We start from the raw sequence: 26,176 nt of genomic DNA, 5'->3' as shown, positions 1-26,176 counted from the left end.
ATAGGGAAAAGGAGAATAGTAGACCCTGTCCTGATAATTTGGAGTTCAATTTGATATCCCAGGACAAAAAGTGATTGGAAAGACCTACTGAGGAAGTAGAGGTGAGATATTTCTTCCTTGAGTGGGGACAAGGCCCCTGGGCCAGATGGACATACCATGGCTTTTTTCAAACATTGCAGGGATACTGTCTCTAAGGATTTTATGGAGGTAATTAAAGAGTTGCAGGAGAGGAATTGCTTATACTACAGTTTGAACAATACTTTTGTAGCTCTGATTCCCAAAAGAGTAGGGGCAGATAATCTTGGGAACTCTAGGCCTATTAGCTTGGTGAGCTCGGTTTATAAGATCATTTCTAAGGTTCTAGCTTCGAGATTGAAGGAAGTTTTGAAAAATATCATTGACCTTGAACAAGGCACTTTTGTTAAGGGGAGACAAATTCTAGATAGAGTTTTGGTTACTAATGTCTTGACTCGAGGATCAAGAAGAATAAGACGAGAGTGGTGAGTAAAATAGATAAGCAAAAATCCTATAACCCCGTGAGTTGGGACTTCCTAGAGTACATGAAGGGTAGGATGGGTTTCAGTAGGAATTGGATTGGGTGAATTATGAAATGTATTACTTCAGTGTCCTTGTCCATCTTAATCAACAGTAGTCTTGCAGGTTTCTTTAGGGGTTCGAGGGACCTGAGACAGAGTTGTCCTTTGTCTCCATACTTTTTTCTTATTATGGCTAAGGCTTTGGGTAAAGTCTTTAAAAGAGATGTAGACATTGGTAAGTTGTCGGGTTTTAGGATGAACAATAAGGCCCTCTGATCTCTCATCTTCAATTTGCATATGATACTCTGGTGTTCTTGGATCATTCCAAAGAGCAAGTGAAAATTTTGCGAGTCCTATTAAGTTGTTTTTAGGCTATCTTCGGGTTACAAATTAATCTACAAAAAAGCAAGCTTCTAGGGGTGGGTGACGTTCCTAACGTACCCAGGTTAGCAGCTATCTTGGGGTGTTCTAGTAGTAGTCTTCCTTCTACGTATTTGGGCCTTCCTTTAGGAGCTCTGTATAATAGCAAAAGTATTAGGGATGGGATGATTGATAGGATGGAGAAGAAGTTATGCTTGTGGAAAGCTAAACATTTATCTAAGGGAAACTAAGTGACTTGGATTAAAAGTACCCTCTCCAACATCTGAATCTACTTTCTCTCCCTTTTTTCTATGCCTAAATCTATGGAAGTCCAAATCGAAAGACTCATGAAGAATTTTGATAAGAACGGACGGAGGAAATACCACCCAATGAATTGGAAATGGATTTGCACCCCTAAGAAAAATGGTGGCTGGGGGATTAAAGGATTAAGATTAACAAATATGACTCTCTTGGGTAAATGATTATGGAGGTTTGGGGAAGAGAGGGATACTTTATAAAGGAGAGTTATTTGCGCAAAATATGAGGAAAAGAGGTTCAGTTGGTACAGTAAGGAGGCTAAAGGCTCCTATGGTTGTAGTGTGTGGAAAGGGATCCTCAAGGTTGCCAAGCATTTCGAAAGTGTTATTAGTTTTAGAGTGGGTTATGGGGATAGGGTGAGGATTTGAGAAGATAGATGGTATGGTGATTCGGCTTTGTCAATTCAATACCCATTCTTGTACGTTCAAGGAACACTTTGATTCTGCAACGTTTGATTTGCAACGGGTTCACCATTTCTTGGGATTTGGGCCTCAGAAGAAACTTCAACGACTGGGAGATAACCCAAGTGCATCCCTTCTAAAGCTCTTAGATGACTTCCAACTCAAAGAAAACAATCAAGATAGAAGGGAGTGGGTCAAAGCTAAGGATAAGAGATCTACAATTCGGTCTTTTTACAATGCTCTTTTTCCCAGGTCAGATTCTTCTTACCCTGTCTCCCTCATTTGGTCAACTTTGGTTCCTCCAAAGGTTTCATTGTTTGTTTAACTTGCATCCTTATGCAGGATTTTTACCTTGGATAACCTGATTGTTCGTGGGTGGATTACTCCCAATTTCTACCCTCTTTGTATGGGAGAAGAGGAATCCATGGATAATTGTTCTTTCTCTAGTGGCATTTAGGCTTCTTGTTTTCACTCGTTTCACATGCATTGGGTTCTTCCTAATACCTTCTCGAGGATGCTTGAGAGGTGGTTTTATAATATCTTATCTCATAGAAAAAGATTTTTGTGAACCATTCTTCCTTCGGGCATTGCTTAGGGACTTTGGAAAAAGAGGAATAACAGGATATTCCATGGTAAGGAAGGTAACGAGCATACAATGTTTATGGAATTCCTTGGGTTATAGTTTATTTGGAAGGAGTTCTTCGATGTCTCCTTCAAGGACTTTGTCTTTAGATGGGATTTTCTGTGCTTTTTGTAACTTTTTTATCTTGTAGCTTTTGCGTTTTTTTGCTTATTTACTCTCTTGTTTGGGGGCCTCCTCAGCCTCCTTTGTATTCCCTTTTAATGAAATTGTATACTTATCACCAAAAAAAAAAATTAAGTAAACGTTGGGGTGCCAATAGAAGCCTTCTCATTTTATTTTTTTTCTAGATTTCTATTTTTGGTTTAGGATTTTATACGAGCCTAATCATAATTGTTAACTACTGAAATTGTTTGAACAAGTGTCATAATGTTTTGCAATGTTGAAATTATAATTTGAGCCAACCTTGGCAATGTCTGAAGAGAGTGTTTTAATCTTTCATTGGGGTGTCATAAATAATTTCAAAAAATTGGGGTGTAATAAATAAAAGTTTGGATGCTAATAGCACCTCTCTAATTTAATCATAGCTAACTTTGATACATTAACCATCCCATCTACTCAGTAACCTAAGCCAGTGAATCAGTCTTCCATGATAATCACAAAAACTTCAGGTACAAATCACCCAATGTATTAACCTTTTCACCTGATAATAACTGCATATGATTTTTCTGCTAATAAAGTTTAGCTCTAGCTTTAGCAGTAAAAATTATTTTGTCGGGACAGATTTTAGGTTATACCAATCTAAAAGGTGGCCCACCGATTGATTGGTCCAATGAGCTAGTGAGCCATGTTTGTGGTAAAGAGTATAAGTTGCAGAATGGACAACGCTCTTCATGAGAACAACATTAGATAATGCAGAAACAGAAGACATTTTTGGTTCACATCTTACCCTAAAACTTCATGAAACGCCAAGGATGAAACAAACTTTCCTTTCTCTGATCCAATTGAGTATTTTCTTCGTTTTGTAACCCCAACGTACAAATCACAGTAAATGTCATTTTCCAACTGCCACACAAAAGAGAATCATGATAACTGTCTAAAACAATACAATTGATCAAATAGTTATAGTTATCTGATTAAGAGGATACTTTAGCTAAATCTAGTATTTGGGGAAACTCAATGATTATCATCAGCTGGTTCCATTCAATGATTTATCTGAACTGGAAACAAAATTCTTGGAGAATTTCATTATGATTTATGACCGGGCAAAGTGAAGTACCTTCGGCAAATTTTACCATTCCAGACCTAAGCTTCCAAAAAAAATAAGAATTGTTTTATCCCTATTTCCCACATTTGCTTGCTTTTGGGAGGTTCGTAGGTAAAAAGACGACAATCTAAATGATTTATCTAACATTTTGAAAAAAAAAATCGGTGAACAATATTTACAATGGGGAAAATTTCTTTTCACCTTATCGTCGCAAGTCAATTATTAATTGTACAAAGTGAGAGTAGGAACACGATGGGAGTTTACTGCAAGCGGGGTGCTAAAAGGTTCCTACAATTACCGAGTCAATTAGGTTATAAAATCAATTACGCTCATTGAATTTTGTCTTTCATTTCAATTTTTAATTATTCAAACACTTGCATCAATATTTATGACCTTCGTAATATTTTGATAGTTGATATCATTCTTACACTCTCATTTTCTAGAATATCAGTCCATTTTTCAACATTTAGCAATGATTCTCCATATTTTTCTAAGGTAGTGATGAAATTTTACAGGACTTCTCCGTGTTGAATAATATTTCCTCAAATTGATTTCAAATTTAACTAAGTGAACTTTGAGGCAAAGTTGAAGTTTAATATCTTGGAATCAATGGAAATCAATCTTATTTGTTGCAGCTTATTTACAAGTAATATGCATTTTGAATTTGTTAGATATAACGGTATTTTATATATGTGCCATAAGGGCATATGTGTAATTTCATTTGTTTTCTAATTTTATATATATATATACCACTGTTCATATTGAGAGAATAAAGTTTGATTCTTCCAACTTTCTCCATTCTTTTCTTTTCTATTGTTGTCCTTGATGGTACTTCTCTACATCAAATCTTATTTATTGATCGTCCTATTTTTCATCTTCCTCCTCATGTTTTTGAGTCTGTCTATTTTATTTATCATTTGAGTCTTGGTCATGACAAGTTCTAATCCCAAGAGTTTGAAATGTATGTTTCTTGGATACTCTCGTACCTAAAAGGGCTACCGTTGTTACAGTCCCACATTACACAAACACTTTGTTTGTGTTGATGTTACATTTTTCAAGTCTATACCATACTTCTCTACTGAGTCATTTGTGATGCTACATTAGAGAGTATTCCTTTACATGTTCTTGTTCCTATTTCTGAACCTAGTCATGTTCCACAACTTTAAGTCTATCACAGGAAGACCACTACTGCACCACCAACACCAACTTCTTTGTCGCCTGAAAATCCATCTCCACCTCCTATATCAATACCTCATTCCACTTAGGTAATGGATGTTGCCTCATCTTCCAGTGAATTACCTATCGCTATTCACAAAGGTACCCATTCTTGTCTTACTAAACATCCTATATCTAATTTTGTTTCTTATGCTTCACTGTCTTCTTCAATGTCTTCTTTTATTTCCACTATCTCTTTTGTTTCTATTCCTAAGAATCTCCAAGATACCTTATCTCACTCAAGATAGAGGACAACTATGACACAAGAAGCTGATGGTAGGGAATAGAGTGGCAGTTCACAAGAAGTTGTTTGAATCCCATTAGAAGACATCGCCAACCAACATTGAGAAGGAAGTGTTCTGTAATGATCGAATTAAAAGTAGAGTGGAAGATCTTTGAGCTCAAGGAAGGATGGGTTCAACGCCAAAGAGGGCTAGAGATTAAGAAAAAGGGAAGAAGATTGGAGTCAACACTTCAGTTGTTGGAGGAGGAAGCGTTATGGGCTTCGAAACAATTCGAATTAGCAAGAACTTCTTCGAAAACCTTCAAGGTGAAGTACTCGAAGGGGGGTAGAATCTTTCTGATTCAAGGCGAACAAAATTGTTATGGCAGATTTCTGAGGTTCCAACAGTTTTCGGATAGAATTCGTTCGTGTGGGATAGTAGTCCCAGAGGGTGCAGGAGGTTATGGCTGGGGGGAGGTCAATAATGCTGTTAAAACTTGGTTTAACACAACCGGGAAGAGGAAGGTACCGTTGCAAGTGGGAGGGCTTGATAAGACGTGGGTGGAGGCCCTGAAAAAAGTCCCAGTTTCTTTGACAGAGACTCCAGCTAAGGCAGGGGAGAAGGTCAGTCATAACACTGTGGCCAAGCAAGCTCACAACAATGGTTCTGTGTTCGGCAAGTGAAGATCAGCTTTTATCTGTAACTCGAGCTCTTTGGAGGCCGATTGGGATGAGTTTTTGTCTACTGTGAAGTTAAGCCTGTCTCAGGCTTCAAAGATAAAGTTGTTAGCTTGGGAACCACATACTCGGATTTTGATGGTAGAGAATAGAGAAGAATTTCTCAGAGTGAATTTAAGGAGGATAGTTCTGGTGGGGAACGTCTCTTTCAACTTACGTCCTTGGTACGCGGATTGCTACATCCTAAAGCATGTATGGAATGAGAAGGGTACTTGGGTGAGCATCAGCAGTATCCCTTTCCATTTATGGATCAATCATGTATTCCATAAGGTTGGCAACCAGTTGGGTGGACTTTTAGAGGTGGACCCAACTACCTTATCGTGCACGAGACTTGATAAGGTGAACCTTAGGGTCGGATGTTCGCCTTGGAAGTTGCCACAAGGTTTGTTCCTCTGTTTCGATGGGTTTCGTTATAAGTTAGGGGTGGAGGTGATAGGCGTGGTTGATGGGGAAAAGGAGCCCTCAGAGGAGTTGAGAAAAGGTAGAGTTGGTGGGGCCTGCAGTGCTACGGAGATAGGCACCCAGATGGTCGATGTACTTGTACAATCAGGAGCAGATGAAGGTTGTTTGGAGAAGAAGATACCTGGTAGAAGTGATACAGTTCGGGCATTATCAAAATTTCGGGGAGGTGGCGTGAGAAATAAACAAAAATTCAAATTTAGTTCCTTTTCAGGATTACGGGTCAAACGAGATGTTACCTTGAAGCCAAGGCGTCGGCGTGAGCAGAATAATCGTACGTTGCAATTACTGAGGAAGGCAGCTACGAATCTAGACTTCACTAGATGGCTACATTTGTATGGGATAGTGGAGCCTAGATAGCCCAAGGTAGATGAGTTGGGGCCCAAGTGTTTAAAAGCCCAAGGGAGCATGACTTGGATTGAAGAGGACAGGGTAAGTTACATGGTAGAGACTGGGCAGGGCAGCGTCGATGGGAGAAAAAAAGGCTTCAAAAGCCCCAGGTCCAAAGATCGTTCCAGGGCCTACTAGGAGTTATAAAGGCCAGTCAGTGAGGGCCAAGAAACGTGTGGGCCCAATTGTTATAAAAAAGACATTCAAAGTGAGAAAAGTCTGTGGTAGATTAAGCCGATCTGATGAGGACGAGAGCAGAACCACCAAGAAGAAGGGGTCGATGAGTTTTCAGCCAGCTAATTCCTACCTTTCGGTCTTAGAAGAGAAGGACGAAGCCAAGACGTCGAAACTCGAAGAGTGGATGGGTTTCGAAGTTGATGACACACCGACGCCTGTGAGTAAGGTGTATGGGTATTCTGGGAAAGAGATTGAAGTAAAGGGGCATAAGCGCAACTGTGAAGGGGTTTTAGGAGTGTAAAAGCAAGTGGAGAGTTGTTGCGAGCCAGTTCATCTGGCAACGGCCAGGGAGCTCTCAGACATACCAGAGTGGTGTGTATGTAACAAGTCTTCATTCTCGAAATCCAAACATCGCGGTGGTATGGGAACACGTGGCAAGAGTTCTAATGGAGTTCTAGGCAGCCGATGGGATGAGACGCAGGTTCGTACAGTCAAGCTCCTGGCAAAAGCAGCGAAAAATCTAGAGAATTTGAAGTGGCTGAGAACGATTGGGGTGGTGGAGGGCAGTGATCCTAAAAGTTTAGAGGTTGGGCTTTTGGCTTCAGGATCCAATGGGAGAGGCTATGGGACAGGGCCGCAATCACAAGTAGACAAGATCCACATTTAAATAAGGATAACAGGCCCATGATAGAAAATGGTTATGTTGGGAATGAGCTAGGTGGGCCCAATAAGAAGTTTGGGCTGAAGTTTAATAAGACTGAGAATCGAGATAAAGAGATCAGAGACAGAGTTAGATCCAGGCCCAAAGAAGGTGAAAAGCAGGTGTTCAACCCTTCGTTATCAGCAGAATAAGATATTAAGGTTGCAGGGGCGTACGCTAAAGGGACAAATAACGTTAAGGTGACGAAGTTTTGCCAAGGACCTTTAGTAGTAGAGAGTCCATGTCTGCTGGGTGTAGTGCAGAGAGGTTTTGGGGAGGAGATCAGGGAGCTCGAGGAGTATCTATCAAAAAGAAGGTGTTTGGAGAGGATATCTTCGCCGGGCTTAGTTTCAGATGCAAGGGTTTCGGTCGTCTATCCTAGGCAGTACTTGGAGAAAACTCGGAAGTTGGAGAGGTATTTATATTTTCTCCACACCTTTTCCTCGCAAAGGATGGTGGTTTCGGGTGAGTGGAATGAGGATGGGGAATTCAAGGTCTGGTTGACAACCGACAAGTGGGATCAGGGTGTGAAGATAAAGGGTTTGCTCAGGTTCTCAGTCTTTCTTGGCGTTGGAGGGTCGTGTGGCTCAAGAATTTCTCTCTCAGGGCCTGGTTTGGGTGGTAACAGGGGGTCAGAGGGGCAGTGCAGTAGGATGGTTAGTAAGAGAGATCAAGTAAGGACTGTTCAAACAATTATGAGGCGAGGAGATCAGATAGGAGGGAAGGGAGTGATCTGTTATGATTCCGAAAATGACAGGGAAGTGTTGGAAGTTATGCAGAATTTAGAGAAGCCTTCGGCAAAATTGACAAAGTCGGGGCCGTTGAATATACAGGGGAAGAAGGGTGTGGATTATTAGAATAACCTGATGGAGCTAACTGAGTAGCTTTTGGCCAACATGTTAGAATCAGGTTTTAAAGTGGGTATGACAATCAGAAACGAAGGTAATGTGAAAAAATTATTGATCAATGTGGCCATAAGGACTAGTAAGGGAGTGGCTTTCTGTATGCAGAAGGTGGTGGGGCAGTGGCCTCTATCAGGGGGGTGTACCCTTGACAAGGAGAAGGTGGAAATGTCGCCAAAGGACCGATTTCAGTTTGAATTTTCAAGGTCAAAGGTTACTTGACTTTTGGTGCCTAACGATACTTTGGTAAGAAAAAGAAATAAAAGACTAAAGGGGATCATCCAACTCAAGAGATCGGTGGAGGAATTTCCACTCACAGCCACAAAAATGAAGAGAGCCGGAAGGCGCTTAGTTGGTCTTAATGTCGCTTAAAATTTTATCCTGGAATGCGAGAAGGCTAAATGCGACCACGAAAAAAGCAGCAATTAAAACGTTCTTACGTCAGCAGAAGCCCCATATGGTGGTATTGCAAGAATCAAAGCTAGATAAGGTGGTTAAGGAGATTTGGGGAATCCATTCTGTAGGGTGGTGTGAGCTTCCTTCTTGGGGGGCATCAGTTGGAATTATTTTGTTGTGGAACAGGAAGCTGATGGTGATGGAAGATAGTTTCATAAGGGCTTTCTCAATTTCAATTTTATGCAGGAGGATTGAAGAAGACGTTACTTGGATTTTTTCAAGGGTTTATGGCCCGACAATAGAGAGGAAACGGAGCTAGTTTTGGGAAGAACTAGATGATATCAGAGGTTGATGGGATAAACCTTGGGTTTTGGGGGGTGATTTCAACGCTATTCATTTTTCATATGAAAGGAGTAGGGGTTCGAGACTCACTCAAAGAATGCGCAAATTCTCGAAGTTCGTGGATCAAAATGAGTTGATTGATTTGCTGCTTGGAGGGGGGAGGTTTACGTGGTCTAATAATCAGGAAAATCCAATTCTCACAAGATTGGATCGCTTTCTTGTTTCGTCGGGTTGGGAAGAGCACTTTGGGAGGATCATCCAGGAAAAATGGCCAAACCCTATATTTGATCACAGCCCCTTCTCGCTGATGGCAGGGGAGTATAGGAATTAGAATACGCCTTTGAGATTCAAGAAAATGTTGTTAGATCATGAAGGCTTTGGGGAGTTGGTTCACACTTGGTGGAATGAACTTCTGTTTGAAGGGAGACCAGGGAAAATGTTGAGACTGAAGTTGAAGGCTATCAAAGAGAAGTTGAAAATATGGAACAAGGAGATTTTTGGCTCTGTGACTGCTTTGAAGAGTGTTGTGTTGCTGGAACTCAAAGAGCTAGAGGATAAGGAAGAGTATGGTTACTTGGGTGAAGGGGATCAGATACATCGAGTGAATCTTAAAGCTAAGTTTCAGAATCTAGGTGCTAGGGAAGAAATCTGCTGGAAACAAAAATAGAGAATTCAATGGTTGAAGGAAGGGGATAGAAATACTTTTTTCCATTGTATCGCGAATTTAAACAATCGGGTAAATTTCATTTCTAAGCTTAAAGTTAATGGATCGTGGAGGGTGGGCGAGGAAGAGGTTTGTGAGGGGGTGGTGCCGTTCTACAGGAATCTCTATTCAGAGGAGCACATGGTGAGGCCTACCTTAGACTCCCTTCGTTTCGACAGCATATCCCTCAATCAGTGTAGATGGCTTGAGAGACCTTTTGAGGTAGAGGAAGTGTGGGAAGTGGTTAATGGTCTGGATAGTGATAAGGCCCCAGGACCGGATGGTTTCTCTTTAGGCTTGGTTAAAGCATGCTGGGGAACAGTGAGAGACGATGTGATGACGACTATAGAGGATTTTTATAGGGAAGGATTCCTAGACTTGGGCTCGAATTGCACCTTCATTGCTTTGATCCCTAAGGTGTCGGGTACAGAAGACATAACGGATCTTAGACCAATTAGTTTGGTGAGTTCAGTTTATAAAATTATGTCGAAGGTTTTGGCATCTAAGCTGAAGGTAGTGCTTAGCAATGTCATTGGCCCAGCTCAAGGTGCGTTTGTGGCAGGGAGACAAATTATGGATGGGGTTCTTATAGCAAATGAATGTATTGACTCGCGTAGAAAAGCTAAAATCCTGGGTTTAGTTTGCAAAGTGGATTTAGAGAAAGCCTATGATCATGTGAACTAGAATCTGGTGCAGTATTTGCTAAGGAGAATGGGGTTTGGTGAAAGGTAGGTTGGATGGGTTATGAAGTGCATTTCTACCCCCACCTTCTCGATCTTGGCCAATGGTTCTCCTGCAAGTTATTTCAGAAGCTCTATGGGTCATTATCAAGGAGACCAGTTGTCCCCCTTTTTGTTTGTGATAGTTATGGAGGCGTTGGGTAGTTGTCCAAGGCGGTGGTAGAGGGAGAGCTTTTTGGTTTCTCTATCAAGGAGACAGGGAATGTTATATCTCACCTCCAGTTTGCGGATGATACCTTAATTTTCTTGGATTACTCACCCAGACAGTTGAGTTTTTTGAGTGGTCTGCTAGGATGCTTCGAGCAATTTCTGGAATTCCGGTCAATCTTCGTAAGAGTAAGCTGTTTGGAGTAGGTGATGAGGTTGGGGTGGAAGCAGCAACAGCTTTGCTTGGTTTTTAGATGGGAGTTTTGCCATCCACGTACTTGGGACTTCCTTTGAGTATGGGTTATAATAGCAAGGAAATTTGGGAGCCGGTTCTTGAAAGGTTGAGAAAAAAATTGAGTTCATGGAAAGCCAAATTTTTATTCAAGGGGGGGAAGATTACTTTCATTAAAAGTGGCTAGTATTCCTATTTATATTTTTTCTCTGTTTTCCTTGCCTAGAAACGTGGAAGCGCAGTTGGTTAGAATTTGCAAGGATTTCTTATGGCATGGTAAAGAGGGAGAAAGAAAACACTATTGGGTGAGTTGGAGGAATTTATGCTTGCCTAAAAGAAATGGGGGCCTAGGGTTCCGTAATTTTGGTCATATTAACTCGACTTTGTTGGGAAAATGGCTTTGGAGATTTGGGGAAGAGGAAGAAAGTCTTTGGAGGAAAGTTATTGTGGATAAATTTGGGGTGAATGATAATGGATGGGAGAGTGGTCCGGCTAAAAGGGAGGCGGGGTGTGTGGTGTGGAAAGGTGAGATTTTGGGAAGATTGGTGGTGTGGTAATAGTCCCCTTAAGGACCTTTACCCAGATCTTTTTGCCTTGTCATTGAAAAGGAACCAGGTCATTTCGTGCTTTAGAAGTTGGGATAATGGGGTGGCTAACTGGTATTTTGGGTTCAGAAGATCTTTTAATGATTGGGAAGGGGATAACCTTGTGAGATGTTAACTTCCATGTTGGAGGATAGTAGTATGGAGGTTTCCTCGGAATATCAAAGAGTGTGGGGAGGTTCGAGGGACGGGAAATTTACGGTGAAGTCTTTGTATGATTGTATTGTTCCTAGTTCAGTTATGTCTTTTCCTTGTATATTTGTTTGGGGTGGTAAGATTCCTCTGAAGATTTGGACTTTTCTTTTGATGGCAGCTTCAGGCAGACTTGCTACTATGGATCAATTGATCAGAAAATGTTTTATTTCGCCAAATCAGTGTTGTATGTGTAGATCTCAAACGGAAACAGTGGACCACTTACTCATTCATTGTCGTGTGACTCACTCGTTTGGTCGCACTTCTTATCTTTATTTGGGATTGTGGGTTGCTTTCCCAGATCTGTTAAGTCAATTCTGGAGTCTTGGCTGTCGTGGGGAGGAGCTTTCTTGTCTTCTAAACAGACTCTCTGGTTCCTAATTCCATCGCCAATTTGTTGGGGGATTTGGAAACATCGTAATCAATGTATTTTTTAGAGGAAAGAGGTTTCGAGGGAAGGATTAGTTCTGGTTGTTTTGGAACTCTTGTTTTCTCGGAGTAAACTCTATAAGGAGTTTAGGAGGATCTTCTTTGAAAATTTTGTTGTGAGATGGGGCAGGGTCTATTCATTGTCGTGAGAGTCTGTTGTTTTGTTTCTTTTGCTTGTTACTCTTGTTTCTTATTTCTTCTTCTTTGTTTTGGGTTGGTCCACTCGACCCCCCTCTTTTTCCCTTTTTCAATAAATTCTTCTTTATCGATCAAAAAAAAGATATAAGACAACTATGGTTGATGAGATGAATGCTCTACATCATAATGATATTTGATCTCTAATTTTTCTTCCTCCTAAGAAGCATGTTGTTGGTTGTTAGTGGGTCTACGTTGTTAAATTCCATCCTAATGGTACAGTTGATAAATTGAAAGTTTGATTAGTTGCTAAGGGATACACATAGACTTATGGAGTTGATTATACTGAGATTTTCTCTCCAGTTACGAAAATTACTTTAGTTCAAGTGTTTATTGCATTAGTTGCTATGTCTGATTGGCCCTTGTATCAATTAGATATTAAAAATGTCTTCCTACATGGTGATTTACATGAGAAAGTGTATATGGATCAACCACCTGGGTTCGTTGCTCAGGGGGAGACTGAAAGAGTGTAAGCTTCAGAAAGCACTTTATGGTTTGAAACAATCTCCACGGGCATTATTTGGTAAGTTCAATGATGCAGTTCTTGCATTTGGGACGATGTGGTGTCAGACAGATCATTCAGTTTTCCATTACAAAATTGAAACTAGGTATGTGTTGCTGATAGTATATGTTGATGACTTTGTTTTGACTGGTAGTGACGTTGATGGGATACAGAGGCTGAAATCTTATCTTCAACAACAATTTCATACTAAGGACTTGGGAAAATTGAAGTATTTTCTTAGAATTGAGGTGACTCGTTCAAGTCATGGTATTATTCTCTCTCAGAGGAAGTATGTGCTAGATTTGTTAAAAGAGACAAGGTTACTTGAGTCCAAACCAGTAAGTGCCCTCATGGACCAGAAGTTGAAACTTACAGCTAAACAGGAAGATGTGTTTGATGATCCCAGCAGGAGGTTAGTTGGAAAGTTAAATTACCTTACCATTACAAGCCCAGACATCTCACATGTTAGTATTGTGAGTCAGTTTATAAAACCACCTAGGATGCCACACTGGGTAGCTATTCAGCGTATTATAAGGTACCTAAAGGGATCTCCAGAACGTGGTTTGTAGCTCAAGCCTAATGGTCATACTAGGATTGAGGGATATACAGATGCAGATTGGGCTGGTTCTCCCTCAAACAGAAAGTCTACCATAGGTTATTATACCTTCATAAGAGGTAATCTTGTATCTTGGAAAAGCAAGAAACAAACAGTGGTGGCCAGATCAAGTGTAGCAGTTGAATATAGAGTCATGCCTCATACTTCTTGTGAACTTATTTGGTAGAGACATTTTCTCTAGGAGATTGGTTTCACGGTAGAGATACCTATGAGTCTTTTATGTGATAACCAAGCAACCATGCATATAACTTCCAATCTGGTGTTTCAAGAGCGGACAAAACATATCGAGGTGGACTATCATTTTGCCAATGAGTCTTTAATGTGATAATCAGGCAGCCATGCATATAGCTTCCAATCCAGTGTTTCATGAGCGCGGACGAAGCATATCGTGGTGGACTGTCATTTTATTCGTGAGAAGTTTCTGAGTGAAGAAATTGCTACAACGTATGTCAAGTCTAAAGATCAACTTATTAATCTGTTTACTAAGTCGTTGGGTAGTGATAAAGTTACTTTTCTGTCTAACAAGCTGAGATTATATGATATATATTCTCTAGCTTAAGGGGGAGTGTTAAATATATCGGTATTTTATATATGTGTTATATATATACCACGGTTCATAGTGAAAGAGTCAAGTTCAACTCATCCCACTTTCTCTATTCTTTTCTTCTCTAAATCCTAGTCTAATCTTCTACAGAATTAATACCCTATATCATGATTAAGGGATAGATATCAAAACTAGGATAGTCTGGCACAAAGCTTGAGTCAGATCCCAACAACCCCAAGCCAATATGAATGATCCCAGAGGTCAGGCCGAGTCTAAGTTTATGTTGAGTTAGTCTAAATTAAGCCGACTCTAAATTTAGGTTGAGTCGGTCTTAACCAAGTTGAGTCCAATTTCGAACGTTTTGGCTAAACAACATATCCTTACTCCTGATTTGACCTAAGTTAGACTAAGTCAAGGCCGAGCCAGCACGAACCCAAGCAAATCTCAAGTCACCGGCTGATTGGGTTAGTGGGATACCGACGTGAGTCAGATATGGAGATCTAGCTTTTGAAGCCCTCGATCAATCTCCCTCTCATGTCTCTATCTCAGTCTCACTCAAACCAAGCGAGAAACTAGTTTGCCAAAACTTGAAGCCCTCTGTCAATCTCGCTCTCACGTCTCACACAGTCTCACTCGAACCAGGCAAGAAACCAGTTTGCCATGTCTAAGTAAGAGCCCTCCCTCCCTCCCTCTCATGCAAATATGAAGGCAAAACGATTAATAGTTAGATCCAGAGAGAACGGGTCAAGTACAATTAGACCGAAGTAACCAACCGGATCCTCGCTGAGATCCGATCTGATGGTGACCCTGATGACCCAATCAAACCAAGATCAACCCAAACATCACCTACAGATTAGGTCCCAAGATCTCAAATTGGAACGAAGAACTGGTTCGATTCCCAGCTTGATTTCCCTAATTATGTTAATGGGAAACCTAGAATTCCTCTTGTAACTGGATCTCCACCAAACCCATGTGATTTTAAAGAGACTTCATTGGAAAATACAGATCTTTTATCCTAGTTATTGATGGATTTCTGTGGATTTTCTGATTCAAAATGGTTTTTTTTTAAGGTTTAAAAGTGATTTCATTTCTGACCTTTTAATTTTCTATACCAAACAGACTTCTAATTTTTGAAAAGTAACTTTTCCTAAAGTAACTTTCTTCCCGATTACCTTCTACTTTGTATCCAAACATGCTCTAAACAATCCCTTAACCCATGTTGTTGTGCTTGATTGACCAAGTTCAACATTGATCATTGAAGTTTCAAGTCAAGGAACTTTACAAGGAAAGAAATAGATGTTTTTTAAGACTCCTAATAAAACTCTATTGAAGATTCCTGAAAGCATCAAGTCAAAAATCATAAGATGCAATATCACTTCAAAAATGAGTTTATAATCATAAGATACATAGTTTTGTTATTCAACTCTTTACAAGCTTTTATGGTCTAAAATTTCCATTTCAACGTTACTTCTTTTTATTTTTATGTTTCTTGTTTTTCTTTCAAATAAAGCATTTGATTTCAAGTTAGAAGGTTGCTTAACATTATGTCATATTTTTTGTAACGATGAGGTCCTGAGTCCAACCAGTTTTAACCACAAAAAGATATACTAACAAAAGTTCTCACTTGGAAAAATATCAACAAACCTCATTATCAATATCCTGTAGAATTCTTTGACCGTCAAGCTTCTCTCGAGACCCTTCTCTTCTTGCAGTAAGCCAAGTAGAACTTTCAGATTCTTTACTTGTGGCCACCCTAACTGAAACCCCCTTGTATGTGGGACCTACAGGTGATACGCCTGTTGACAAAGCAAGGCCAAATTGAACTTCCCCTATACCTGTTCAATTGAGAGCAAACAGTGAAGATGTAACCAACAAACAAATTTGTGACCTTAGATAAAGAAAATAACTGCTTGATGTCCAAGGAAATCAACAATAAACATGAGTAAAAATATTATCATTGAGTACTTGACAGCTAAGAACATACAAAAATGAAAAAAAGTAACTTATGCCTTACGAAATGGACCAAATATAATGTACACTATATATAATATATTTAAGTCTCATGACTCTCACGATATATCTTGCTATAAATTGGTTCAAGAATCATAAAATATGGATTTGAGTGACATAATTAATCTATGCCTTTTACCAAATATTGGAGTCCCAGTGATATGAATTGCAGTCATCCATTAACTATCTTGAACTTGTGATTCCCCTTTGGGTTCCATGTCCTTAAACCAATAGCTATGGAATGGAATTTTCTCTCTATCGGTTAATACACCCAAACTAGCTTGATGCGAATTTTATCTCTAGATTGAGTGATTAAGCCACTAATGATTGATATGGATTTTTTTAATATGACTCACCTGTGATTCAACTTACCAACCATCGATCCAAATGTTGTTACCTATCAGAATGTATCATCTATACGTATCGTTATCAGCCAAGACTAATATGAAACATTGAATGTTTTGGGAATGTATCTGAATGTGTTGATCGAGACAGTACTGGCTTTTCTCTTGACCGAAACATTGCCTCCAGTCGAGATTTTAAACCTTGCTACCAATGCACATTTTAGATTAATGTAGAAGCAGTCCTACGTGTGTTTTGGGGAAAAGGCACCGCACTGGGCCTCATCTGATGGACAATCTTCTGAGCAAGATTTTCCACATTGAAACTGTCTGAGGTATGATGCGGACAATTACCCTTAAAGATAACTACAAAGCTCCAGACATTTCAATTTATTTATTTTACAAGAATCTAGAACAGATTTGAATCTAAGAAAAACATAAAGTTTCATTTTCAACATAAGGATTCAAACACATAGCAGTGGCTCTCTTACTAAACTAATAAGTTCACTGATATTCCCTTCATAAAAAAAATGATAAGGAATGAGAGAGAGAGAGAGGGGGAGAGAGAGAGACTACATGGTCAAATAGCCTTAGTGAGAGACAATTGATGATGATGATGGACGGTTGTCTTATCATGAAGAATGAGGGAAGAACAAAGAACATACCAGGTGCTATTGTGAGAGGAAGAACACTATTAAAAAATTAGGGCTGGTGTGTTTATAACCCCTTTTATACTTGAAGATTTAGGAGTCATTCAATTCAAGAAAGGGGCACTCTATTTTTCACCTACCGTTTCCCGTAAGTGAACCTACTTAATAAGTGTACCTCTGAAAATTAAAAGAGTTTATCAGTTTAATAAGTACACTTTTTTATTAAATCTACCAACCAATATGAAGTTCTCTTTCACGAGTTGAACTTCACATCCTAGTGAGATCAAAGACGAGCAAAACCTACATCGAAACCATCTTGTGATCCGGCCTTTGCAAGACATCATCAAATGTAAGTCCCTTCTCATTTCTTCCTCTCTAATTTTTTACTGTATTTGTAATGGTAAATAATGAGAACAAAAAAAGGGTAGAAAATCTTAGAAATTTAAGGGCAGATATTAAAAATTGGTCTGGTTTTAGTTAAAAATGTAATGTACATCATTTGATAGTTTGGAAAGTTCACAGCACATTTTTATAGAGTAATTATAACACAGACGTCAATTAGATTGGTTAAAAAAATCAACATTTTGGTCTGTCCATGTCGATAGTCAGGGTCAGCATATATTCAGCCATGTCGACAGGATATTATTGACATGACCTAATATATGCCAAAACTTGTGTCGCAAGGTAATTGTCAACATGATTGAGGCCAATTCGGTTGCTTCCGGTCTACATGACTCAATATATGTCAACAAGAGTCTATCGACATGAGCAAACTAGGGGAAAAATTAGTTAAATTGAAATTGACTCTTATTTGTTTCATTCTTTTTAATCTTATTTGTTTCAACTTTTTTGTAAAAATTAAAAAATGCCTAAGTGCTCACAGCAGATTCAAAAGGCACCTTCTAGTGATACTAGTTTGTTATCTTCACGAACCCAGAGTGTTCCTCCAACTTCAAAAAGGAGGAGACATAGTACACAACAAGATGTTATTCCTCAAATAGTTGAAGAAGAAGAAGTTCACGAACAAAAAAAATCAAATAGAAGAAGAAGAGCAACAAGAACAAAAACAAGAAGGACAAGAAGAAGAACAAGATGGATTTCCCAAAGGTCCACAAGACCCCTCAATATTAGATGGTTTTAAAACGCATGTTGCATTCTCTATTTGGGTAAATGAGGTAAACACTACAACTTTCTAGTTTTATTTCTTTTAAAAATTATAATTCAAATCAAACTACTGAATTTCATGGGTTGTGGGAACATATTCCTCTAAGATGCTTCAACCACACTTCGAATATCAATCAATGGGATTTTAGTACACAAAATCGTAGATTCAAATCTATATTGAAGAACTCGAGTTTACACAATCTTGTGAAATATGTATGGGACATCAGAGTTCATGGGCCTAACCTATTTGGACGATCTTTTAGTTTTAGAATTTTATTTTATTTTAGTTATTGGGCTTTAGTTATGGAAGTATTTTACATTTTGTTTAATCCTATGTGTTAAAAAAGTTTATTATTAGGTTATTTAAAAAACATTATTTAAATATTGGTACTATTAACTTCACTTTTATCTAAACCTTATTTTGAGGAATCAAAGCTAAATGAACCAAGTTGAATTTTGTGTCATTTGAAAGGTTATTCAATCACCTATCTAAAGAGTCCAAGATTTTGCTATTCCAATGAGCTTTGAGAGAGTTATAGCCTAAATATTGATAGGGTATCAGTTTTACACAGGATTGGCTTCTCAAGGTCAAAAGGGTCAATGTTTAGGTTATGTTAAGGTTAGGGTTTTGAACCAGCCAAGAAATTAATCACTTCCACCACGTCTCCCCAGAGATACTCAGGACCCACAGTTTCACACAAAATGGCCCACCTCCAAACCCAAAATCTTCGGGGGCCCCCAAACTTCCTGCGCTCCATATATCAGTTGTTCTCCCCCCATGCTTGACAACTCATTTAAAATCCCTCTATTATGGTTTCCACAAGAAAATCCCTTCTCAACTTCTCTACCCCCAAGCAGAGCCTCTAGAAGGTTTTTCCACTCCATACTCTCCTTGCCTTATGGGATCATCAAGGAAAAAGACTACATATTCCCCATTTACTCTAAGATCTTAATGTACCTACCAAAATCATTCTGATAACTACAGGCAAACTTGCAATTTCCTTGAACCACTGATTTACTCCACACATCCTTTTTCCCAACGCGTCCTAAAGAACTTCACCAGCCATAAGTATTCCTCCTCATAGATTAGCAGCTTCGCAACACCCCTCTCCAACAGCGTCAATCATGCTTGTTCTTTAGCCAACATCAATGCACCTCAACATCTTTTGGTCCACTTGCACCAACTTAGCTCTCCCCACAATGGGAACTACAACAGCCTTGAAGGGCCTTGAACAAATTCTTCACCATTGTTCTAGTTTCTTCCTCATTGTTCTATAGTTTTGTTACACATCTAATATATAAAACAATTTGTATATTCTATCTTTTTTCTTCTTCCATTATGTTATCTTTATGTTTAAGAGAGTAATAGGTGCTCATATAAGCATGATATCTAAAATAGTTTTTGGATTATATTCATCCAATTTGTATTTGTTAATTTTCTTAATTTTTGTATGGACATGTCCTCGTACATTTTCAAAAGTTGTTGTGTCAAACACATGTCAACACGTTGAAAATTGCCACACGTGCCTCATGTTTAGGTGACACCAATTGGGGCTATCCCCATAGTCCCTTAAATTGCTCATTTTTTATTTTGTCTTTCCTGAATTTTTCACTCATCCATTTAAACATTTTCATCTTTGTCACACTCATTCTATGAAAAAGTTGTTTCTTGACTCGCCAACATTCAGCATCATGACCCATGACTTGTCTTATTGTTGTCTTGTAAAAAAGTTCTTTTAGTTTGGTGATAAGTAAATATCATCCAAATAATGCTCCGAAAGCACTCCTTTACTTTAGCAAAAACTAAGTAGTTGTTTGGCTAGGCTTCACTAGGTGCTTCTGGCTCCTACAAAGAGCAAGCCAAAAGTACTAATACCAACATTTGGATGAACACCACCAAAAATAAGTAAGGCCCTGTGTTGATAAACATCTCCGAGCAAGAGCCCAACCTCTCCGCACAAGAGAAGGTTTTTGGAACTTCTCACCAAAGAGTAAAAACCTCTCCGCGCAAGAGTAAAAACGTCAGAGAGCTCTATCCAAACGTTTGCTAGCTCCCCGCAGGAGAAAAAGTCGTCAAGCAGCTCTATCCAAATGCAGTGCAACTTTTTAGGGGAGTCAAATTCTATACTTTTGATAGAAAACCACTTTCGATGCTTCTCAAAATGCAACTTGTGCGGAGTACTTCAATACCGTCAATTAAAGAGTCTTTGGACAAGTATGCCCTTCAACAAATTACCCCAAAAGTCCATGATTATCCCCTTCTCTTTCGTTTGGTTCTTGTGTAACCCTAACTCCACATTAAAGAACTTGTGAAATTCATGAACAACCCAATGAATTGGTGAATAACTTGATCAGATCTGCTTCCCATAACAAACTTTGAAGTGCTTCTTCGTCTACAAGTGCTCTGATCTGGTGAAGAGTTCCTCGTTTGCAACCCTAACGAACTTGTGAAGTGTCCCTTTGTGCCCAACAATCTAGTGAAGATTTCCTTCATTTGCAACCCTAACAGCCTTGTGAAGAGATCCTTCGTCTCCAACCACAATCTAAAGCTTCCAACTTGTCGGTCTGTCAAGGTAAGTGGAAATCTTTGTTTTTTTTTTTTTTTTTTTTTTTTTTTTTTTTTTGTCTTCTCTACAATTTCTACTTCAATCCCTTGTCAAACTTGCAACTATTGTTTGTTTGCTATGTGATGTATGGACCAATCGATAGTTCTAGCTTTTCCACCATGGCGATTAGACTTTGGTCAGCCCTTTTTCCCCCTCCTATCTCATCTCTCAACAACTCATAATTATGAATCCATGTTTCAAATTCAAAGATTGCACAACCATGGATTGGCCGTTTCTTTCAAAGAACTTAGACCTCAAAAAAAATTCTAAATTGATTTATTAATCACCCTTATTCTTTAACTTTTGCTCAATATGGCAACAACACTCGCACAAACCTTCTACAATTCCAACACTCCAGAAGACATCTCTCCAAATAAACGTGAAGGACGCATGAAGGATCAACACCCAGATCTCCTTCTCAAACAACAAATCTCCAAAACACCCTTACTTTACAAAACTCATTCAAAGAGCATAAAAAGGCTTGGGTTTTGCTTCTGTTTTTTGTAATTTGGAACTTGTGATATTCATATAATTTTTTTTGGTGCAATTGTTCTCCATCCAAATTATATTTATGTTTATATTGCAGGCCTAATAACCATTGATGTCATGTTGTGTTGGTGAAATTTGATGATGAATTTAGTTCAATTGAAAGCATACTTTTTGGTACGGCCATTTACCCATGAATCATGAAAAGACCAAGATTTACCTTCATCTTTGTGATTATGTACAATTCGTGTACTAATGCACTTTCCTTGCTGGATATTTTTACATTTATTCCTTGACATTTTAGTGTGAATTCCTCAATGTTACTTATAACAAATCTTAAAACTTTATAAGAAATACATTCTATTTATTATGTAGCTTACCTAATTATTTATATTTAGGTCCATATTAATATTTTTTTTATTTCAAGATGTCATCTCAATCAAACATGGAGAGGGGCAAACAGGTTGCAACATCAAGCAATAAGGCCAAAGCACATTGGACCGCTAATTTATACAAGGTTTTTATTGATCTATGTGTTGAAGCAGTCACGCAAGGTCGTAAGAATGGGTCAAGCCTAGACAAATTAGGATGGCATTTCGTTCGAACTGAATTTTTGGGTAGAACAGAATTCATTTCGATCATGGACCAAAACTAAATTTGATTGGAAGCTTCGGTCTAATCTAAAGAGTGTAACTAGAATTGGCTGGAATGAATACACCATGAGTAATGAATGGTGGAATGAAAACAGTAACTTTTACTTTTGAGGGCATAATTAGTTGAGTTATAATTTTAAAAACAGTAACTTGTACTTATAAGTAATTCTGGTCATTTTACTTCTCAGAAACCGGCATCCAAACGCACAGTACTTATCCAACTCCTTCAAATAGTACTTCTGGCTCTTGCATCCAAACGGGCCCTAAATCTACGATCATAAATCATGACTAATCGGAGTTGCATTGTAGGAGTATTTCTTGGTCATCAATCTTAACTAGTATACCATCCCAGCCAACGGAATATTTTTATTGATGAAGCACTTCATTCATTCTATCTTAATCCTAAAATCAAAAAATTTTAATTCTCTAGTTCACTTCTATATATCAACAATATGCCTTTTGCAAATAGCATATACCAAAAGATCTCTCCTTAGATATGAGCAATTCATCCATCCATAATCCACCAGTACAAAGGTATAATTGACAACTTGACATAACAATCATTTACCAAATCTTAGGGCAAGTAGTGCAAGCCCGAGATACACCAAGAAGAATTTTATGTTTTTATAATCAATTGAACTTTAAAGCATTCAAAAAATGATGTACCATGATGTTTGCTTCTGTCTGAGGCAAATACAAGAGCAACAGCATCAAGTTTGACAGTTTGATATGTTTGATCTTTGGTATTCTGGCACTGAGAAAATTGTTGGTTCCCACAAAAAGTTGTAGAATCACCTCCACTGTTGTATAAGAAGCATCCACATTCATCACCAATGATGACAGTTTCCCCAGACAGACCATAATCTGCACGTGTGGAAGATTCAAACTACAATCTATAACACAGGAAATTCCAGAACAAATGCACAAGAAAAAATGGAGGAACTTGAGACAAAATTACTGTGATCACTAGATAGAGTTGTGATCTACTCAAAATAAACCCTTCTCCATGCATCCCCCAAAAACATGAAACCTGGCAGTGTATGGAATAAATCCAACATCACACAAAACAGCTAAATAATAGTACTGGCAACCACTCTATACTACTATATTCAGATATGCAAGAGAACATTCATCCACCATAAAAGGTAGTTAATATGAAGAACAAACCAAATAAGTTTTCTGGTATTTTTGACTCCATGTCAACATGTCTTTAAGCAAGAAAGAATAAACTATCAAAATGAATACAAACACATAGAACAAATTGGTCTTGATTTTCTAGAGAAAATGGACCAGAAAAAAGGTAAAGAGGAGAGAATTTTCATGGCCGAATTGACCCACCCAGATCTGGCCGAGTTGACTCAACTACCTGAGTCAATTCAGTTTGACCAGCCTGGTTCGGGTTGACCAGGTTAGGTTTACACTCGACCCAATTTTGATTTCAGTCCTATGTATTTAGTTATTTCAGTTTTAAGTAATTTGAAAGTTGTTTAGTTCGTTTCCATTTCAACTTTAAGAAGTTTCTAGTTTTGCCTAACGTTGTTTTTATTATTTAGGCTATAATTAGAAGTGCTTATAAGCGTCCGAATTGAAATATAGGACGTTTAGAAATTTGGTACTATGCTATAAATAGATCAAAAAAATTAATTTTTAGTATTTTAGAAGGTTCCTAAGTTGGTATGATAGAGAGTACCTATATAAGGAACTTCAAAAACGAATTTTAAAACAATTCTATTCTCTTTTGCATATTTTATTTCTCTCTTAATTACTTTTCAGCTCTTTGCTTTATCTTCTTCTATTTTTTTTTTTATCAATACTGATTCAAATAATTCTGCTACGTTATATAGATTCACAGATCACATCCATAACCTATTAGCTTCGTTTCTTGTTAACAGAAGTTGAACAAAAGAACAAGATAAGCTCGACAATACTCACTCATCTTGTCAAGTACGGGCTTCATATCAGAGTATTGATCCTGAAATGATATCCACTCCATCGTGTTAAAAATTGGCACAAAAAAATTACAAATGAAAGAACCCAACGTATAGACAACAAACAAATCAAAATCAAATACAACCCATTCAAAGATTTCAAACTCACCGCAAACATTATAATCCCAAGCGGGGAGCTGCAACTAGATACAGAGGCTGTGTAATCTTTAATATGAATCACGAACTTGTCAATCAAAGACATTTGAGGAGGTCCCTGAGATCAGTAAGAGATCATATTCAATTTCCAATTACATGTAATAAAATTCATGAAGCAGAACGAGAAGTTGTCACAAAGTTTTGAAATTTAATATAGGTTCACTCCTACCTCGCTTGATTGCATCAATGGGATTGTATGGACTTTCAATCCTGGAACAAACCCGACGATCAGAACTATTCCACGATCCACATTTGTCGATGAATTGTAAAATTCTTCATTATCATCTCCCCACTTAACCTACAATTTTTTTTAAAGAAAAAGATATAATATTTTCAGCTTAATCTTAGCCACCAAATTAGATTTTTGAAGAACAACAAAACAAAGTGATACAGAGTTGCAGACCTCTCTGAATTCATCAGTAACAGCGTGGCTACCGATGATACCACGAGCTTCAGAAGTGATAATTGGAATTCCAGGGCCCAATTTCTGCATAATCTGCATATAGTGATCAAAGGAAATGAAGATTAATGGGGGAAAAAAAAAGTGATAAACAATTAAGAGAGAATTTAGTGGAGAATTCATACAAGGTGGTGAGTCCTCTTCAAACCAAACTGCCTGCCCACGCATGCGATGGCAAAATGTGGTCGAATCGGTTGGGAGAGAACCTTATCGAGAGCCTCTTGTACGGCAACCTGAAATCAGAAGATCAAATGAGAAATGAAGCATAGAGAGATGGATGATTTAGAGCTAGGGTTTTGATTGTTGGGGTACCTCTAGAAGAGGGTTAAGAGAGAGAGCGGAGACGAGCTTAGGGCGAGAGAGGATTTGGTTGCAGAGACGATTCCAGGAGCGGCTAACACACGCAGCGGATGCGTAGGATAAGGCAGGAAGCCTGGAGAGGATGTCTTGAAGGAGGTCTTCTCCAATTAAAGCGAACCCTACTCCCTTCTTCTCTCTTTCTTCTCTCATGGCTTCCTTTTGTGGTGACTCTTCTTCCATCTTCGTTAACTGCAGCATATCAATCGAGACTCGAGAGTCTCCCCAACGATTAAGATTTAATAGATACTGTCGACGATAAATTTTAACAAATCTACCTCGAGATTCGTAAAATAAAATGATAATTGATTTTATTTATTTTAATAAAAACGAGAGAATAAATCTCATTATTTTCTTCTGATTAACAATTAAGTACAAAATAGTGACATATATAGCTTTTCTTCTCTTCGGACTTCGCATTTTATCTATGAAGAAAATTAATTTGATGGTGATTTTGTTTGTATTTGATCTTTTGTAAAGACTTTTATAGATTTTCTTCTCTCCAAACTTCATGTTTTATTGATTGAGAAGAATTTTATAACTTCCGAAGAAGGGCTTGATGTTTGATCTTCTCTTTAAGTAAAATCCAAATCTTTGAAGAATTTTGTTTTATCTCTAAAGAAAGGCTTGAGAACTTCTTCTTCTCTAGAATGAGAGTTTTTGTCTTTTGAGAAAAAATGATCCAGATCCTCCCTCAATAAGAGAGATTTTGGTATTTATAGACTTAGGGTAAAATGTTATTTTCAAATATACCTCTTATGTAACCGGATTTTACATAATCAGTTTAATGGTATTTGGTTATTGATCCAACCCATTTTAATAAACTTTGAATTTAACTATAGGCTAACCCGTTTGTTGGGTGTATGAGCCCAATATTAATTGTGGATCACTTAGATTTGTTGGATCATGGGTTTTATATGTGAAAACCCAAAACCTGACTTATATGAGGCAAGTTTTCAGTTAATGGACTCAATTTGGATGCAAGACCCATTTATAACTTTAGGGATTTTTATTTATAAAATTTGTAAAGACTTCATCAAAATTTAGATGCCTAAAAATGCCCCCCTCAATGATGCATTATTGGATGCGTAGCTGGCAGTGATGCGTTCTTGATCACCTTGACCAGTACATGATATGCTTTGGTGAAGGTGGACATTTTGTTAGTGCTTCCACATTATTATTATTATTATTTTATGGAAAAACTAATAGAATTAAATATACAGCATAAAGTAAAAAAAAAAAGATTTGTAAAATTGACTTCTTTGAACTAGGCTTTATTTACTCAACACATTGTCACAGAGCACGTCTTTTACGGGTACGGTTTTGGGCCCCCAACCAATCCTTTACGGGGCATGGACATAACCTCGTTTATTGCAACACGTGTAACTTTTGGATCCCA

The 26,176-nt window shown here is 38.2% G+C and overlaps 1 protein-coding gene across 1 annotated transcript in view; it reads right to left on the bottom strand.

Moving 5' to 3' along the window:
• The window catches only part of LOC147398467 (F-box/LRR protein), a 29,538-nt gene extending 4,533 nt beyond the window's left edge, over nucleotides 1–25,005 (bottom strand). Inside the window, exons 1-9 of the mRNA XM_086447677.1 lie at nucleotides 24,733–25,005; nucleotides 24,546–24,653; nucleotides 24,364–24,456; nucleotides 24,130–24,258; nucleotides 23,914–24,018; nucleotides 23,749–23,788; nucleotides 22,483–22,680; nucleotides 15,551–15,741; nucleotides 3,145–3,260 (exon numbers count right to left, since the gene is read on the bottom strand). Coding sequence (XP_086303803.1) covers nucleotides 3,145–3,260; nucleotides 15,551–15,741; nucleotides 22,483–22,680; nucleotides 23,749–23,788; nucleotides 23,914–24,018; nucleotides 24,130–24,258; nucleotides 24,364–24,456; nucleotides 24,546–24,653; nucleotides 24,733–24,978 — 1,226 coding nt within the window. The 5' untranslated portion in view covers nucleotides 24,979–25,005. The remainder of the gene's footprint in view (nucleotides 1–3,144; nucleotides 3,261–15,550; nucleotides 15,742–22,482; nucleotides 22,681–23,748; nucleotides 23,789–23,913; nucleotides 24,019–24,129; nucleotides 24,259–24,363; nucleotides 24,457–24,545; nucleotides 24,654–24,732) is intronic.
• Between the last annotated feature and the right edge of the window lie 1,171 nt (nucleotides 25,006–26,176).

This window comes from Akebia trifoliata, chromosome 7 (assembly GCF_017979445.1).
Source record: "Akebia trifoliata isolate Shusen 1 chromosome 7, ASM1797944v1, whole genome shotgun sequence".
Lineage (NCBI taxonomy): Eukaryota > Viridiplantae > Streptophyta > Magnoliopsida > Ranunculales > Lardizabalaceae > Akebia > Akebia trifoliata.
This window is presented reverse-complemented; position numbering and strand designations above follow the sequence as displayed.